Source organism: Conger conger, chromosome 7 (assembly GCF_963514075.1).
Source record: "Conger conger chromosome 7, fConCon1.1, whole genome shotgun sequence".
Classification (NCBI taxonomy): domain Eukaryota; kingdom Metazoa; phylum Chordata; class Actinopteri; order Anguilliformes; family Congridae; genus Conger; species Conger conger.
Window position 1 is genome coordinate 64,472,111 of NC_083766.1, and position 18,726 is coordinate 64,490,836.

The 18,726-nt window shown below is 47.1% G+C and overlaps 1 protein-coding gene across 3 annotated transcripts in view; it reads left to right on the forward strand.

Annotated features, from left to right (window-relative positions):
• Nucleotides 1-18,726, forward strand: part of LOC133134023 (protocadherin beta-15-like) — a 39,675-nt gene that overhangs the window by 17,943 nt on the left and 3,006 nt on the right. For 2 of the 3 annotated variants that reach the window (XR_009709238.1, XM_061250379.1), the window contains exon 3: nucleotides 7,542-7,768. The exons of the other annotated variant lie outside the window; for it this stretch is intronic. Coding sequence is in view for 1 of the 2 variants with exons in the window: in XM_061250379.1 (XP_061106363.1) it covers nucleotides 7,542-7,768 (227 nt within the window). In the remaining variant the exon portion in view is untranslated. The remainder of the gene's footprint in view (nucleotides 1-7,541; nucleotides 7,769-18,726) is intronic. 3 annotated transcript variants of the gene reach the window in all.

Here is an 18,726-nt window from a genome sequence, read left to right on the forward strand (position 1 = left end):
CCTTAACCACTACACTATAGGGTCATGTACCTTAAGCACTACGCTACAGTCATGTACCTTAACCGCTACACTACAGGGTCATATACCTTAACCACTACACTACAGGGCCATGTACCTTAACCACTACGCTACAGTCATGTACCTTAACCGCTACACTACAGGGTCATGTACCTTAACCACTACACTACAGGGTCATGTACCTTAACCACTACACTACAGGGTCATGTACCTTAACCACTACACTACAGGGTCATGTACCTTAACCACTACGCTACAGTCATGTACCTTAACCGCTACACTACAGGGTCATGTACCTTAACCACTACGCTACAGTCATGTACCTTAACCGCTACACTACAGGGTCATGTACCTTAACCACTACACTACAGGGTCATGTACCTTAACCACTACACTACAGGGTCATGTACCTTAACCACTACACTACAGGGTCATGTACCTTAACCACTACGCTACAGTCATGTACCTTAACCGCTACACTACAGGGTCATGTACCTTAACCACTACGCTACAGTCATGTACCTTAACCGCTACACTACAGGGTCATGTACCTTAACCACTACACTACAGGGTCATGTACCTTAACCACTACACTACAGTCATGTACCTTAACCACTACACTACAGGGTCATGTACCTTAACCACTATGCTACAGTCATGTACCTTAACCACTACGCTACAGCCATGTCCCTTAACCACTACACTACAGTCATGTACCTTAACCACTACACTACAGTCATGTACCTTAACCACTACGCTACAGGGTCATGTACCTTAACCACTACGCGACAGTCATGTACCTTAACCAATACACTACAGTCATGGACCTTAACCACTACACTACAGGGTCATGTACCTTAACCACTACGCTACAGTCATGTACCTTAACCACTACACTACAGGGTCATGTACCTTAACCACTACGCTACAGTCATGTACCTTAACCACTACACTACAGTCATGTACCTTAACCACTACGCTACAGTCATGTACCTTAACCACTATGCTACAGCCATGTCCCTTAACCACTACACTACAGTCATGTACCTTAACCACTACACTACAGTCATGTACCTTAACCACTACACTACAGTCATGTACCTTAACCACTATGCTACAGCCATGTCCCTTAACCACTACACTACAGTCATGTACCTTAACCACTACACTACAGTCATGTACCTTAACCACTACGCTTCAGTCATGTACCTTAACCACTACACTACAGTCATGTACCTTAACCACTATGCTACAGCCATGTCCCTTAACCACTACACTACAGTCATGTACCTTAACCAATACACAACAGTCATGGACCTTAACCAATACACTACAGGGTCATGTACCTTAACCACTACGCTACAGTCATGTACCTTAACCGCTACACTACAGGGTCATATACCTTAACCACTACACTACAGGGCCATGTACCTTAACCACTACGCTACAGTCATGTACCTTAACCACTACACTACAGGGTCATGTACCTTAACCACTACGCTACAGTCATGTACCTTAACCGCTACACTACAGGGTCATGTACCTTAACCACTACACTACAGGGTCATGTACCTTAACCACTACACTACAGTGTCATGTACCTTAACCACTACGCTACAGTCATGTACCTTAACCGCTACACTACAGGGTCATGTACCTTAACCACTACGCTACAGTCATGTACCTTAACCGCTACACTACAGGGTCATGTACCTTAACCACTACACTACAGGGTCATGTACCTTAACCACTACACTACAGTCATGTACCTTAACCACTACACTACAGGGTCATGTACCTTAACCACTATGCTACAGTCATGTACCTTAACCACTACGCTACAGCCATGTCCCTTAACCACTACACTACAGTCATGTACCTTAACCACTACACTACAGTCATGTACCTTAACCGCTACACTACAGGGTCATGTACCTTAACCACTACACTACAGGGTCATGTACCTTAACCACTACACTACAGGGTCATGTACCTTAACCACTACACTACAGGGTCATGTACCTTAACCACTACGCTACAGTCATGTACCTTAACCACTACACTACAGGGTCATGTACCTTAACCACTACGCTACAGTCATGTACCTTAACCGCTACACTACAGGGTCATGTACCTTAACCACTACGCTACAGTCATGTACCTTAACCACTACACTACAGTCATGTACCTTAACCACTACACTACAGTCATGTACCTTAACCACTACACTACAGTCATGTACCTTAACCACTACGCTACAGTCATGTACCTTAACCAATACACTACAGTCATGTACCTTAACCACTACACTACAGTCATGGACCTTAACCAATACACTACAGGGTCATGTACCTTAACCACTACGCTACAGTCATGTACCTTAACCACTACACTACAGTCATGTACCTTAACCACTACGCTACAGTCATGTACCTTAACCACTATGCTACAGCCATGTCCCTTAACCACTACACTACAGTCATGTACCTTAACCACTACACTACAGTCATGTACCTTAACCACTACACTACAGTCATGTACCTTAACCACTATGCTACAGCCATGTCCCTTAACCACTACACTACAGTCATGTACCTTAACCAATACACAACAGTCATGGACCTTAACCAATACACTACAGGGTCATGTACCTTAACCACTACGCTACAGTCATGTACCTTAACCGCTACACTACAGGGTCATATACCTTAACCACTACACTACAGGGCCATGTACCTTAACCACTACGCTACAGTCATGTACCTTAACCACTACACTACAGGGTCATGTACCTTAACCACTACGCTACAGTCATGTACCTTAACCGCTACACTACAGGGTCATGTACCTTAACCACTACACTACAGGGTCATGTACCTTAACCACTACACTACAGGGTCATGTACCTTAACCACTACGCTACAGTCATGTACCTTAACCGCTACACTACAGGGTCATGTACCTTAACCACTACGCTACAGTCATGTACCTTAACCGCTACACTACAGGGTCATGTACCTTAACCACTACACTACAGGGTCATGTACCTTAACCACTACACTACAGTCATGTACCTTAACCACTACACTACAGGGTCATGTACCTTAACCACTATGCTACAGTCATGTACCTTAACCACTACGCTACAGCCATGTCCCTTAACCACTACACTACAGTCATGTACCTTAACCACTACACTACAGTCATGTACCTTAACCACTACACTACAGGGTCATGTACCTTAACCACTACGCTACAGTCATGTACCTTAACCGCTACACTACAGGGTCATGTACCTTAACCACTACACTACAGGGTCATGTACCTTAACCACTACACTACAGGGTCATGTACCTTAACCACTACACTACAGGGTCATGTACCTTAACCACTACGCTACAGTCATGTACCTTAACCACTACACTACAGGGTCATGTACCTTAACCACTACGCTACAGTCATGTACCTTAACCACTACACTACAGGGTCATGTACCTTAACCACTACGCTACAGTCATGTACCTTAACCGCTACACTACAGGGTCATGTACCTTAACCACTACGCTACAGTCATGTACCTTAACCACTACACTACAGTCATGTACCTTAACCACTACACTACAGTCATGTACCTTAACCACTACGCTACAGTCATGTACCTTAACCACTACACTACAGTCATGTACCTTAACCACTACGCTACAGTCATGTACCTTAACCAATACACTACAGTCATGGACCTTAACCAATACACTACAGGGTCATGTACCTTAACCACTACGCTACAGTCATGTACCTTAACCACTACACTACAGTCATGTACCTTAACCACTACACTACAGTCATGTACCTTAACCACTATGCTACAGCCATGTCCCTTAACCACTACACTACAGTCATGTACCTTAACCACTACACTACAGTCATGTACCTTAACCACTACGCTTCAGTCATGTACCTTAACCACTACACTACAGTCATGTACCTTAACCACTACACTACAGTCATGTACCTTAACCACTACGCGACAGTCATGTACCTTAACCAATACACTACAGGGTCATGTACCTTAACCACTACACTACAGGGTCATGTACCTTAACCACTACACTACAGTCATGTACCTTAACCACTACACTACAGTCATGTACCTTAACCACTACACTACAGTCATGTACCTTAACCACTATGCTACAGTCATGGACCTTAACCAATACACTACAGGGTCATGTACCTTAACCACTACGCTACAGTCATGTACCTTAACCACTACACTACAGTCATGTACCTTAACCACTACACTACAGTCATGTACCTTAACCACTATGCTACAGCCATGTCCCTTAACCACTACACTACAGTCATGTACCTTAACCAATACACTACAGTCATGGACCTTAACCAATACACTACAGGGTCATGTACCTTAACCACTACGCTACAGTCATGTACCTTAACCGCTACACTACAGGGTCATATACCTTAACCACTACACTACAGGGCCATGTACCTTAACCACTACGCTACAGTCATGTACCTTAACCACTACACTACTGGGTCATGTACCTTAACCACTACGCTACAGTCATGTACCTTAACCGCTACACTACAGGGTCATGTACCTTAACCACTACACTACAGGGTCATGTACCTTAACCACTACACTACAGGGTCATGTACCTTAACCACTACGCTACAGTCATGTACCTTAACCACTACACTACAGGGTCATGTACCTTAACCACTACGCTACAGTCATGTACCTTAACCGCTACACTACAGGGTCATGTACCTTAACCACTACACTACAGGGTCATGTACCTTAACCACTACGCTACAGTCCTGTACCTTAACCGCTACATTACAGGGTCATGTACCTTAACCACTACACTACAGGGTCATGTACCTTAACCACTACACTACAGTCATGTACCTTAACCACTACACTACAGGGTCATGTACCTTAACCACTATGCTACAGTCATGTACCTTAACCACTACACTACAGGGTCATGTACCTTAACCACTACGCTACAGTCATGTACCTTAACAACTACACTACAGTCATGTACCTTAACCACTACACTACAGTCATGTACCTTAACCACTACACTACAGTCATGTACCTTAACCACTACACGACAGTGTCATGTACCTTAACCACTATGCTACAGTCATGTACCTTAACCACTACACTACAGGGTCATGTACCTTAACCACTATGCTACAGTCATGTACCTTAACCACTACACTACAGTCATGTACCTTAACCACTACACTACAGTCATGTACCTTAACCACTACGCTACAGTCATGTACCTTAACCACTACACTACAGTCATGTACCTTAACAACTACACTACAGTCATGTACCTTAACCACTACACTACAGTCATGTACCTTAACCACTACACTACAGTCATGTACCTTAACCACTATGCTACAGTCATGTACCTTAACCACTACGCTACAGTCATGTACCTTAACCACTACACTACAGTCATGTACCTTAACCACTACACTACAGTCATGTACCTTAACCACTACACTACAGTCATGTACCTTAACCACTACACTACAGTCATGTACCTTAACCACTACACTACAGTCATGTACCTTAACCACTACGCGACAGTCATGTACCTTAACCAATACACTACAGTCATGTACCTTAACCACTACACTACAGTCATGGACCTTAACCACTACACTACAGTCATGTACCTTAACCACTATGCTACAGGGTCATGTACCTTAACCACTACACTACAGTCATGTACCTTAACCACTACGCTACAGTCATGTACCTTAACCACTACACTACAGTCATGTACCTTAACCACTACGCTACAGTCATGTACCTTAACCACTACACTACAGGGTCATGTACCTTAACCACTACACTACAGTCATGTACCTTAACCACTACGCTACAGTCATGTACCTTAACCAATACACTACAGTCATGTACCTTAACCACTACACTACAGTCATGTACCTTAACCACTACACTACAGTCATGTACCTTAACCACTACGCTACAGTCATGTACCTTAACCACTACACTACAGTCATGTACCTTAACCACTACACTACAGTCATGTACCTTAACCACTACGCTACAGTCATGTACCTTAACCCCTACACTACAGTCATGTACCTTAACCACTACGCTACAGTCATGTACCTTAACCACTACACTACAGTCATGTACCTTAACCACTACGCTACAGTCATGTACCTTAACCACTACGCTACAGTCATGTACCTTAACCACTACGCTACATTCATGTACCTTAACCACTACACTACAGGGTCATGTACCTTAACCACTACACTACAGTCATGTACCTTAACCACAACGCTACAGTCATGTACCTTAACCAATACACTACAGTCATGTACCTTAACCACTACGCTACATTCATGTACCGTAACCACTACACTACAGGCTACAGGCCGCCCCTGCTCACACTCTGTGAGGGCACAGGCATGGTGAAATGTCACATTGTCCCATATGATTATGAATGTTTGCACATTTTGGCTCATGTGCCCCTGGGCCTGAGCATCACACCTGGACGTATTGGTGCTTCAGTTCTTCTCTCAGTTCCTCGGCACAAGGCTTTCTCAGGAGTGGCTGACAGAAATGTAGCACTGTGGTGCCGACCTTTTTCTTTTTTTTCTTGCTTTAAGATTTTCAATATATTTCAATATGGTATAATGGTGGACATGGGAAATTGCTGTCTAACTCAGTTGTTATGTTTTGAAGGTTTAACAGTTTTTAAAACAGTATGTTACATATATGTGCAAAAATTGCTGTAGATACACAGTGTTGCTGGTGTTTGTGTTTGAGTGAGAAAAGATTTATTTTGAACGTGTTGATCCCCAGTTTGCTCCACTGCTGTGCTGCCTGTGCTGCTTGCTTTGTGTACTCAGTAAAAAAAACTGTAAATAACTGTAAAACTGTGGAATATTGCTGCATTATTGATTAATTCCTTTAAAATATAATGTATTACATTGCATACAATGTACCGTTCTTATTTTGCATTGCAGACTTGAGTTTATGTAAAAAAATCATGCTTCAAAGAAGAATTCTTAGTGTTTGAAGAGGTGGCATTAGCCAGTGTTAGGTTAGCCAGGTAGAATGAATTGATTTTGAGACATGTATGTGTTTTGTGTACAAGCTGTGTGTTTGTAAAGAGAACTATGGTAAGAGTTTTGAAAAAGTGTACTCAGTATTGAGACATGGCTATAACCAATTGTAAAAAGCTGTAATAGCGGGCAGTGATGAGGTCATAACAGCGTTCTTGGTGGAAGAGATCCCTGAGAACCCATCCTGCAGGCCCACGCCATGAAGTAATGAACTAATAAAGCGTAGCTTTGGGGGGGGCGATGGGGGTTCAGTGACGGAGATTGAAGCTGGTAGTCTTGCATTTAACCTCATATTCATTGTTATACTTCAAAAACAATATGCTGGAGAACAGAGCCAGAATAACAGCTCACCCCACCCCTCTCTCCTTCAGAGCGGGGCCTTGCCCTGAGGACTCCGACATTGTTACCGGGACAACGCCCTGGCCCAACCCCCCCACCGGGACAACGCCCTGGCCCAACCCCCCCACCGGGACAACACCCTGGCCCAACCCCCCCACCGGGACAACGCCCTGGCCCAACCCCCCCACCGGGACAACACCCTGGCCCAACCCCCCCACCGAGGCTGAGCAACTGCACACACTCATGGTCGCCACCAACGGTGAACTTGCACCCGGCCTGGCTCCCTCTCTCCTCCCTCCTCCCTCTCTCCTCCCTCCTCTCTCTCTCCTCCCTCCTCTCTCCCCCCTCCTCCCTCTCTCCTCTCTCCTCCCTCCTCCCTCTCTCCTCCCTCCTCTCTCTCTCCTCCCTCTCTCCTCGCTCTCTCCTCTCTCTCCTCCCTCTCTCCTCCCTCCTCTCTCCTCCCTCCTCCCTCTCTCTTTGCTCTCTCCTCTCTCCCCCCTCTCTCCTCCCTCCTCTCTCCTCTCTCCTCCCTCTCTCCTCCCTCCTCTCTCCTCCCTCCTCCCTCTCTCCTCCCTCTCTCCTCCCTCCTTCCTCCCCTCTGCTCTCTCCTCCCTTTCTCCTCTCTCCTGCCTCCTCTCTCCTGCCTCCTCTCTCCTCCCTCCTCTCTCCTCTCTCCTCCCTCTCTCCTCCCTCCTCCCTCTCTCTTCTGTCCTCCTCCCTCTCTCCTCTCTCCTCCTCTCTCTTCTGTCCTCCTCCCTCTCTCCTCCCTCCTTCCTCCTCTCTGCTCTCTCCTCGCTTTCTCCTCTCTCCTGCCTCCTCTCTCCTCCCTCCTCTCTACTCTCTCCTCCCTCTCTCCTCCCTCCTCCCTCCTCTCTCCTCCTTCCTCCCTCCCTTCTCTCTCCCTTCTCTCTCCTCTCTTCTCCCTCTCTCCTCTCTCCTCCCTCCTCCCTCCTCCCTCCTCTCTCCTCCCTCCTCCCTCTGTCCTCGCTCTCTCCTCTCTCCTCCCTCTGTCCTCCCTCTCTCCTCTCTCCTCCTCCCTCTCTCCTCTCTCCTCCCTCTCTCTTCACTCTCTCCTCCCTCTCTCCTCTCTCCTCCCTCCTCTCTCCTCTCTCCTTCCTCTCTCCTCCCTCCTCTCTCCTCTCTCCTCCCTCTCTCTTCTCTCCTCCTCCCTCTCTCCTCTCTCCTCTTTCCTCCCTCCTCCCTCCCTCCTCTCTCCTCCCTCCTCCCTCTCTCCTCCCTCCTTCCTCCTCCCTCTTCTCTCCTCTCTCCTTCCTCTCTCCTCTCTCCTCCCTCCTCTCTCCTCCCTCTCTCCACCCTCCTTCCTCCTCTGTGCTCTCTCCTCCCTTTCTCCTCTCTCCTGCCTCCTCTCTCCTCCCTCCTCTCTCCTCCCTCTCTCCTCCCACTCTCCTTCCTCTCTCCTCTCTCCTCCCTCCCTTCTCTCTCCTCTCTTCTCCCTCTCTCCTCTCTCCTCCCTCTCTCCTCTCTCCTCCCTCCTCCCTCCTCTCTCCTCCCTCTCTCCTCCCTCCTCTCTCCTCTCTCTCCTCCCTCTCTCCTCCTCCTCCCTCCTCTCTCCTCCCTCTCTCCTCCCTCCTCTCTCCTCTCTCTCCTCCCTCTCTCCTCCCTCCTCCCTCCTCCCTCTCTCCTCTCTCCTCCCTCCTCTCTCCTCCCTCCTCCCTCTGTCCTCGCTCTCTCCTCCCTCTCTCCTCTCTCCTCCTCCCTCTCTCCTCTCTCCTTGCTCTCTCCTCTCTCCCCCTCTCTCCCCCCTCCTCCCTCTCTCCTCTCTCCTCCCTCCTCCCTCTCTCCTCCTCCTCTCTCCTCCCTCTCTCCTCCCTCCTCTCTCTCTCCTCCCTCTCTCCTCACTCTCTCCTCTCTCTCCTCCCTCTCTCCTCCCTTCTCTCTCCTCTCTCCTCCCTCTCTCCTCCCTCCTCCCTCTCTCTTTGCTCTCTCCTCTCTCCTCCCTCTCTCCTCCCTCCTCCCTCTCTCTTTGCTCTCTCCTCTCTCCCCCCTCTCTCCTCGCTCCTCTCTCCTCTCTCCTCCCTCTCTCCTCTCTCCTCCCTCCTCCCTCTCTCTTCCCTCTCTCCTCCATCCTCTCTCCTCCCTCCTCCCTCTCTCCTCCCTCCTCTCTCCTCCCTCTCTCTTCTGTCCTCCTCACTCTCTCCTCTCTCCTCCCTCTCTCTTCTGTCCTCCTCCCTCTCTCCTCCCTCCTTCCTCCCCTCTGCTCTCTCCTCCCTTTCTCCTCTCTCCTGCCTCCTCTCTCCTCCCTCCTCTCTACTCTCTCCTCCCTCCTCCCTCCTCTCTCCTCCCTCTCTCCTCCCTCCTCTCTCCTCTCTCTTCCCTCTCTCCTCCCTCCTCCCTCCTCCCTCTCTCCTCTCTCCTCCCTCTCTCTTCTGTCCTATTCCCTCTCTCCTCTCTCCTCCCTCTCTCTTCTGTCCTCTTCCCTCTCTCCTCCCTCCTTCCTCCTCTCTGCTCTCTCCTCGCTTTCTCCTCTCTCCTGCCTCCTCTCTCCTCCCTCCTCTCTACTCTCTCCTCTCTCCTCCCTCCTCCCTCCTCTCTCCTCCCTCCTCCCTCCCTTCTCTCTCCCTTCTCTCTCCTCTCTTCTCCTGCCTCCTCTCTCCTCCCTCCTCCTCCTCCCGCTCTCCTCTCTCCTCCCTCCTCTCTCCTCCCTCTGTCCTCGCTCTCTCCTCCCTCTCTCCTCTCTCCTCCTCCCTCTCTCCTCTCTCCTCTCTCCTCCCTCTCTCTTCGCTCTCTCCTCCCTCTCTCCTCTCTCCTCCCTCCTCTCTCCTCTCTCTTCCCTCTTCTCTCCTTTCTCCTCCCTCTCTCTTCTCTCCTCCTCCCTCTCTCCTCTCTCCTCCCTCCTCCCTCCCTCCTCTCTCCTCCATCCTCCCTCTCTCCACCCTCCTTCCTCCTCTCTGCTCTCTCCTCCCTTTCTCCTCTCTCCTGCCTCCTCTCTCCTCCCTCTCTCCTCTCTCCTGCCTCCTCTCTCCTCCCTCTCCTCCCCCTCTCCTCTCTCTCTTCTCCCTCCTCTCTCCTCCCTCTCTCTTCACTCTCTCCTCCCTCTCTCCTCTCTCCTCCCTCCTCTCTCCTCTCTCCTCCCTCTCTCTTCTCTCCTCCCTCCTCTCTCCTCTCTCCTCCCTCTCTCTTCTCTCCTCCTCCCTCTCTCCTCTCTCCTCCCTCCTCCCTCCCTCCTCTCTCCTCCCTCCTCCCTCTCTCCTCCCTCCTTCCTCCTCTCTGCTCTCTCCTCCCTTTCTCCTCTCTTCTGCCTCCTCTCTCCTCCCTCCTCTCTACTCTCTCCTCCCTCTCTCCTCCCTCTCTCCTCTCTCCTCTCTTCTCCCTCTCTCCTCCCTCCTCCCTCTCTCCTCTCTCCTCCCTCCTCCCTCTGTCCTCGCTCTCTCCTCTCTCCTCCCTCTCTCCTCCCTCTCTCCTCTCTCCTCTCTCCTCCCTCTCTCTTCACTCTCTCCTCCCTCTCTCCTCTCTCCTCCCTCTTCTCTCCTCTCTCCTTCCTCTCTCCTCTCTCCTCTCTCCTCCCTCTCTCTTCTTCCCTCCTCCCTCCCTCCTCTCTCCTCCCTCCTCCCTCTCTCCACCCTCCTTCCTCCTCTCTGCTCTCTCCTCCCTTTCTCCTCTCTTCTGCCTCCTCTCTCCTCCCTCTCTCCTCTCCTGCCTCCTCTCTCCTCCCTCCTCCCTCTCCTCCCTCTCTCCTCTCTCCTCCCTCTCTCCTTCCTCTCTCCTCTCTCCTCCCTCCTCCCTCCCTTCTCTCTCCTCTCTTCTCCCTCTCTCCTCTCGCCTACCTCCTCTCTCCCTCCTCTCTCCTCCCTCTCTCCTCTCTCCCCTTCCTCCTCCCTCTCTCCCTCTGTCTAAGAGCTGCTGCCCCCTGCAGGCCAAAGGGTGTCCTGCAGGCTGTGAGCACCTTCACTTCCTCTTTCAGCGGCACCTGCAGTAATCTTTTTGGGTCCAGGGTGGTGATAAAGGGTCCAGGGTTGTGATAAAGGGTCCAGGGTGGTGATAAAGGGTCCAGGGTTGTGATAAAGGGTCCAGGGTGGCGCTAAAGGGTCCAGGGTTGTGATAAAGGGTCCAGGGTTGTGATAAAGGGTCCAGGGTGGTGATAAAGGGTCCAGGGTTGTGATACAGGGTCCAGGGTTGTGATAAAGGGTCCAGGGTTGTGATACAGGGTCCAGGGTTGTGATAAAGGGTCCAGGGTGGTGATAAAGGGTCCAGGGTGGTGATAAAGGGTCCAGGGTTGTGATAAAGGGTCCAGGGTTGTGATACAGGGTCCAGGGTGGTGATAAAGGGTCCAGGGTGGTGATAAAGGGTCCAGGGTGGTGATAATGTAGTGGACATGGGTGGTATATCCGGGCCTCTCCTGGAAGGGCTCGGTAACCAGAACCTTCCTCAGCTGATCCTGCTGGACAGGTCCATGGACTGTACTGCTCTGAATTCTCGCCTCGTGTCTCTCCTGTGTCTCTCTCTTCCTCCCTCTCTCTCTTTCTCTCCCTCTCTTTCTCTCCCTCTCTCTCCCTCTCTCTCACTCCCTTTCTTTTTCTCCCTCTCTCTCTCTCCCTCTCTCCCTCTCTCTCTCTCAGTCTCTCTTCTCTCTCAGTACAGTGGTAATGTCTCTCTCTCTCTCTCAGCACAGTGGTAATGTCTCTCTCTCTCTCAGTACAGTGGTCATGTCTTTCTCTCTCTCTCTCTCTCTCTCTCAGTACAGTGGTAATGTCTTTCTCTCTCAGTACAGTGGTAATCTCTCTCCCTCTCTCTCTCAGTACAGTGGTAATGTCTCTCTCTCTCTCTCTCTCTCTCTCAGTACAGTGGTAATCTCTCTCTCTCTCTCTCTCTCTCTCTCTCAGTACAGTGGTAATCTCTCTCTCTCTCTCTCTCTCTCAGTACAGTGGTAATCTCTCTCTCTCTCTCAGTACAGTGGTAATCTCTCTCTCTCTCTCTCTCTCTCTCAGTACAGTGGTAATCTCTCTCTCTCTCTCTCTCTCTCTCTCTCAGTACAGTGGTAATCTCTCTCTCTCTCTCTCAGTACAGTGGTAATCTCTCTCTCTCTCTCAGTACAGTGGTAATCTCTCTCTCTCTCTCAGTACAGTGGTAATCTCTCTCTCTCTCTCAGTACAGTGGTAATCAAATTCAAATTCAAATTCAAATTGCTTTATTGGCATGACAAAATTTGCATTTGTATTGCCAAAGCATGGCAAGGAACATGTTAAAACAGATGAAAATAACACAGTAATATGATTATTATAAAAAAAAAAATATATAATAATAATAATAATAAATTTAAAAAAAAATTAAGGATAATAATTAACAATAATAAATCTATATATACATATATATACACACATATACATGCACATGCATATTCATACACACGTATATACACATATATATATATACATACATACATATAATTAGACACATCTTTCTAACATACTAATAACAAGCTAATCTAATAATAACAGTTTATATAACAGGTAAATTTAATATGTGTGTGTGTGTGTGTGTGTGTGTGTGTGTGTGTGTGTGTTTGTTTTGTCACTCACTGTCTCTGAGTATGTGACATTCAGACACATATTTCACTGCAATATGTGCAGTTGTTCCCTCTCCCAAGACTATCGGTAGTTGGGGATATGTTTTTTTAATTTATTAAAATATTTTTTTCTGATATTTTTGTATTTTTCACATTTTAGAAGGAAGTGCACCTCCGTTTCAACCTCACCTGTCATACAGTGACCACATATCCTCTGTTCTTTTGGTAGCCAGGACTTTTTATGTCTACCTTTTTCAATGGCTAGGTTGTGGTCACTGAGTCTGTACTTGGTAAGGAGTCGTCTCTGCTTCATATCTCGGACAGTTACAAGATATTCAGCCAATTTGTATTCTCGTTTTAGGGCCAGGTAGCAAGTAAGCTTGTTTTGTGTTTTGGTTTGGTTGTTCCAATGTTCCAGATAAATGGTTTTATTTTGTTTAGCAATTTGGTTTATTCTGATTTGTGTTTGTGAAGCAGTGCTGGCCTGAGAGATGTTCTTGTTAGATGTGAGATGATTAGTTAGTCTCAGTACCAGCTGACTTAGTGGACTCTTTTCGGGGTTCAGCTCTTGGGTTTGAAATGCGTGGAACTGCAGTGTTGTTTTGGGACTTGATTTCAGCTGCATCCAGAATTTGAGTGACCTTTTTTGTATGTTTATAATCAATGGGAATCGTCCTAATTCAGTCCTGCATGCATTGTTTGGTGTTTTTTGTTGGATGTTTAAAATTGTTCTGCAGAATTCTGCATGTAGGGCTTCAATTGGATGCTTCTCCCATCTAATGTAGTCCTGTTGACTGAGTGGACCCCATACTTCACTTCCATACAGAGCAATTGGCAGGATTACACTGTCAAATATTTTTGACCAGATTCTGATTGGAATGTCAATCTGGAAGAATTTTTTTCTGATTGCATAGAAGGCTCTGCAAGCCTTTTCTTTCAGTGAATTCACTGCCAGACCAAAGTTTCCTGAGGCGCTAATTTTCAGACCCAGGTAATTATAGGACAGGGTGTGTTCTAGGGCGGCGTTTCCTAGACTGAACGTGTGACTGCTTTCCTGAGATCTTGCCTTTTTTTGGAAGATCATTATTTTAGATTTTGTATGGTTTACTGTCAGGGCCCAGTTCTGGCAGTACTGCTCTAGCAGGTCCAGATGCTGTTGTAGCCCCTGTTCAGTGGGTGACAGCAGCACCAGGTCATCTGCATAGAGGAGGAATTTAACTTCCTTCTTGTTTAGTGTTAGGCCAGGGGCTGTAGATTGTTCCAATAACACCGCTAACTCATTTATATAGATATTAAATAGAGTAGGGGACAAGTTACATCCCTGCCTAACCCCTCGCCCTTGAGTGAAGAGATCAGTCCTTTTATTGCCAATTTTTATTCCGCATTTATTATTTGTATAAATTGATTTAATTATGTCATATACTTTACCCCCTACACCGCTTTGGAGAATTTTATAATATAAACCTTCCTGCCAAATTGAATCAAATGCTTTTTTAAAGTCAATAAAGCATGTAAACATTTTTTTTTTCTTTTGTTGGTGTACATGTTGATTAATTAGGGTGTGTAGGGTGTAAATATGATCAGTAGTTCGGTGGTTTGGTAGAAAGCCAATTTGTCCTTTACTCAAGACATTGTGTTCGGTAAGGAAGGTCAGTATTCGGGCGTTAATAATACTGCAGAAAACCTTCCCCAGATTACTGCTTACACAAATGCCTCGGTAGTTATTTGGGTCTAGTTTGTCTCCACTCTTGTGTATTGGGGAAATAAGCCCCCAGCTCCAGTTCTCAGGGAAGCAGCCAGCTTGGAGAACGAGATTGAACAATTTGAGCAGGGCCAGCTGCAGCTCAGCGGTGCTGTGTTTAAGCATCTCTGTCCTGATGCTGTCATGGCCACAAGCTTTTCTTGGTTTCAGTTTTTTAATTTGGTCTTCTAATTCTTTAATTGAGATTTGGTAGTCAAGTGGGTTCTGATTGTTTTTGATAGTTGATTCTAGGATTTTTAGTTTTTCTTTGATTTTGTTCTGTTCCAAATTGAGATTGTTTGGTGATATTTGTTTATATAAGTTTTCAAAATGTGTTTTCCAGGTATTACAGTCTTGTATAGCCAGATTTTGTGTGCTCCTGTTGCTCAATTTGTGCCATTGTTCCCAGAACTGATTTTTTTCAATAGAATCCTCAATTTCTCTGAGGGTTTGATTATAATGATTAAATTTTTTGTGTCTTAAAATCTTTTTATATTCTCTCAGTGTTTCAGTGTAGTTTTGACGATTTTCCAAATTTTGTGGTTCATGGTGTTTTTGGTTGGACAAGTGTCTTATCAAACCAGGTTTCTTTTTGGGGTCTCAGGCCAGATTTCTGACTTTTGTTTTTGAGACCTGCTTTGTTGGCTGATTTATAATATATTTTGTTAATTTGGGTTACAGCTATATTTATGCCAGATTGGTTTGGTTGGAATGTTTTTGAGAGAAAGTTTTTAATCAGGTTAGTAGTCTCCGGTGAACTGATTGCCGTTTTAAATTTTACATCACTGTCATGAGCCCATTTGAACGTTTTGTTCAGCTGAAATGTTTTGCAGGGCTCGGGTTCTTTGGCTATCTTTTGTCCATTTCTTTTTAAGTATACATTTATCTGACAGTGATCAGAAAGTGGTGACTGTGGTCTGACAGTGAATGCACTAATGAAGGAGGGGTCCATGTCAGTGATTGCATAATCGACTACACTAGTCCCAAGAGCTGAACAACAAGTGAACCTCCCTAAAGAGTCCCCTCTAATCCTTCCATTAAGCATGTACAGACCTAAGGATCGACAGAGGTGCACTAACTCTTTGCCATTTTTGTTTGCAGTATAATCAAGACTGTTTCTTTGGGTAGTGGTGGGGTTAAGGTAGACAGAGGATGTTCTGAAAATGTGGCTGTTGCCAGCAGAATCCACAATATCATTCTCTGATCCTGTTCTGGCATTTAAATCTCCGATCAGTAGGACATTACCCTGGGCCTGGTAATGCCTGATCTCCGAATGGAGAATTTCAAATAAATTGTCATCGAAGTATGGTGACTCTAAAGGGGGAATGTACGCCGCACAAATGTATATGTCATTATTACATTCAATGGTGTTTTTGTTTAATTTCAGCCACATATATGTTGGTTTTCTTTCAATTTCAAATAGATTTGATGATAGTTCCTCTTTGTACCATATCACCACCCCTCCTGAGTCTCTGCCATGTTTAATAGTGTTATGTTTTAGGGATGGAAGTAAAATTTCTCGATAGTTTGGGGGACAGTGAGTGTTTGTGTTGTCATGGCACCATGTCTCTAAGAGAACAATGATGTCATGACCAGATATGTGTGTGTGGAATTCCGAATTTGTGGTTTTAATTCCAAATGTCGATGAATACAAACCCTGAATATTCCAAGAGCTAATTAGTAATGATCTCATTTTCATTAAAATTTCATTTGTTATAGATCTGTATAATAAAAAGCAATACAGACAAATCAAGAGGTAACAACAGAGGATCAAGTGGTAGAAAAAATAAAAAATAAAAAATAAAAAATGAAAAAAATTGGCTATACATGCATATACATACGTATACACCCATACATACAAACATATACATACACATACGTTTACATATATGCATACATACACATACATACACATATATACACCCCCTTTCCTTTTCTTTTTATATATATGTATGGACATACTTATCCTATAATTCTACATATGAGCTGTAATAATTGCCTCACCTCTCCATAGTCTGGAGAATCTGGGTGGTTCCTCCCAGACAGTACCTGAGCGTAGGTGGGCTGTGTGTTAGGGGGTGCTGTGACCTGCACTCTGTTGTGCTGTGCTCCTCTGTAGTAGGCTGTGCCAGATGTGTTGTCTCCAGGCCAGGCTGTGTGGGGTGGGGGCCTCCTCTGAGATGGGTATGCTGTGCTGGGTGGGGCTCTGTTGGGTAGCGGCCTCCTCTGAGATGGGTATGCTGTGCTGGGCGGGGCTCTGTTGGGTGGAGGGCTCCTCTGCATTGGGTTGGCTGTGCTGGGCGGGGCTCTGTTTGGTAGGGGCTCCTCTGTGTTGGGTTGGCTGGGCGGGGCTCTGCTGGGTGGATCCGTCCTCTGTGATGGGTGGGCTGTGCGTCCTGTTCCCTGGTGGTGGCGTGGTGGTCCTCTGATGGCGTGAGGGCTGGGTGCTGCTCCTCTCAGGTCCTCTGCAAACATCCAGACGCTGCTCCGGTCCAGGTGCACATGGTCATATAGGTGCTCCGGGGTCAGAGTGGGGTGATGTGTGACCTTAACTCCCGTCAGTGTAGCGCAGTCTGTGGTGATGGCTCGGTTTATTTTGTTGATTATTTCAGAAGGGACGTCCTTTCGAGGCAGTAAGGTGGAGATGGTGATGTTGGCTGTGGGGAACTCCCTGCGTGCTTTTTGGACCACCTTTGTCACTGCCTGTGAAACCCTCTCTCCCTGAGAACACAGGTCATTTGTACCCGTGTGTATGATGATGTTATTTGGCTCGCCTAGTCGGGAATGACAAAGGAGTTTGTGTGCTGTGTCAGTATTGGGACACCAGAATTTTCCTACCCTGTGTGTGGGGAACATCTGTCTGTGCTGCAGGAACTTGCCATTAGAGTCGATGAGGATGGCGGTTTTCGGGGGCTGTGGTGGGGGCTGGTTCCCTGCAGTAGGCTGTGAGCAGGGTGGGGTAGGTGCTGGGTGTAGCTCTGTCCAGCTGTTCTCAGGCTGTGATGCTGATGGAGGGCTGGGGTCCTGAGGGGGGGCGGTGCTGGGCTTGGGGCTGGCCTGTGGCTCTGCCTGGCTGCTCTCAGTCTGTGATGTGCAGTCTGTGGTCTGCAGTGATTCTGAGGGCTGAGCTGCTCTCAGTCTGTGATGTGCAGTCTGTGGTCTGCAGTGATTCTGAGGGCTGAGCTGCTCTCAGTCTGTGATGTGCAGTCTGTGGTCTGCATGGGTTCTGAGGGCTGAGCTGCTCTCACACTGAGCAGCTCATCTCTGAGACTGAGGATCTGCGTGTCTCTCTGCTCCAGGTCCTCCTTTAAATCCCTCAGTTCTGCTCTTAGGGTCTGATTTTCCTTACGGAGATCAGTTGTGCGCTCTTCTAGTTGTTCCATTTTTGTCTGGGTTTCCTCTTTGAATTGGGTAAATTCAGTTGTGAGTCTCTGCATACTGTTTATCTCCGACAGTTTATTTTCTCTCATTTCAATTAATTCTACCTCTAGGAGGGATAGGCAGTCCTGGATGCGCTGTACAGACAGCGGTGTTCTGGGTGTGGCAGGGCTGTGAGTGGCTGTGAGTGTGCTGGAGGAGGCTGGCTGGGCAGGGCTGGGCACTGTGTGTGTCAGGGAGGCTGATACGGTCACACTGGGAGCAGATGGGGCTTTATAGGGCACAGAGGATTTCTTCTGTTCAATTTCATGTTTTAGTCTCTGAAAGTTAGTCTCAAACTGCTGTAATTTTAATTCAGATCCTTGAATCATGACAGTACCGTTGTTATATATATTGATGTTAAATTTAGGGGTGGTGTCTAGGTACAATTGCCTCATTGTTTTATTGCCGCCCATTTTCATGTTTTTATCATCTGCACGGAGAGCAGAATGCCAGGCTTCTGGGTGCTCTGTGTAGAACAACAGGTCGGATTTCACCTCTCTCTCATTCAGCACAGTAAAATCTGCTCTGAGCG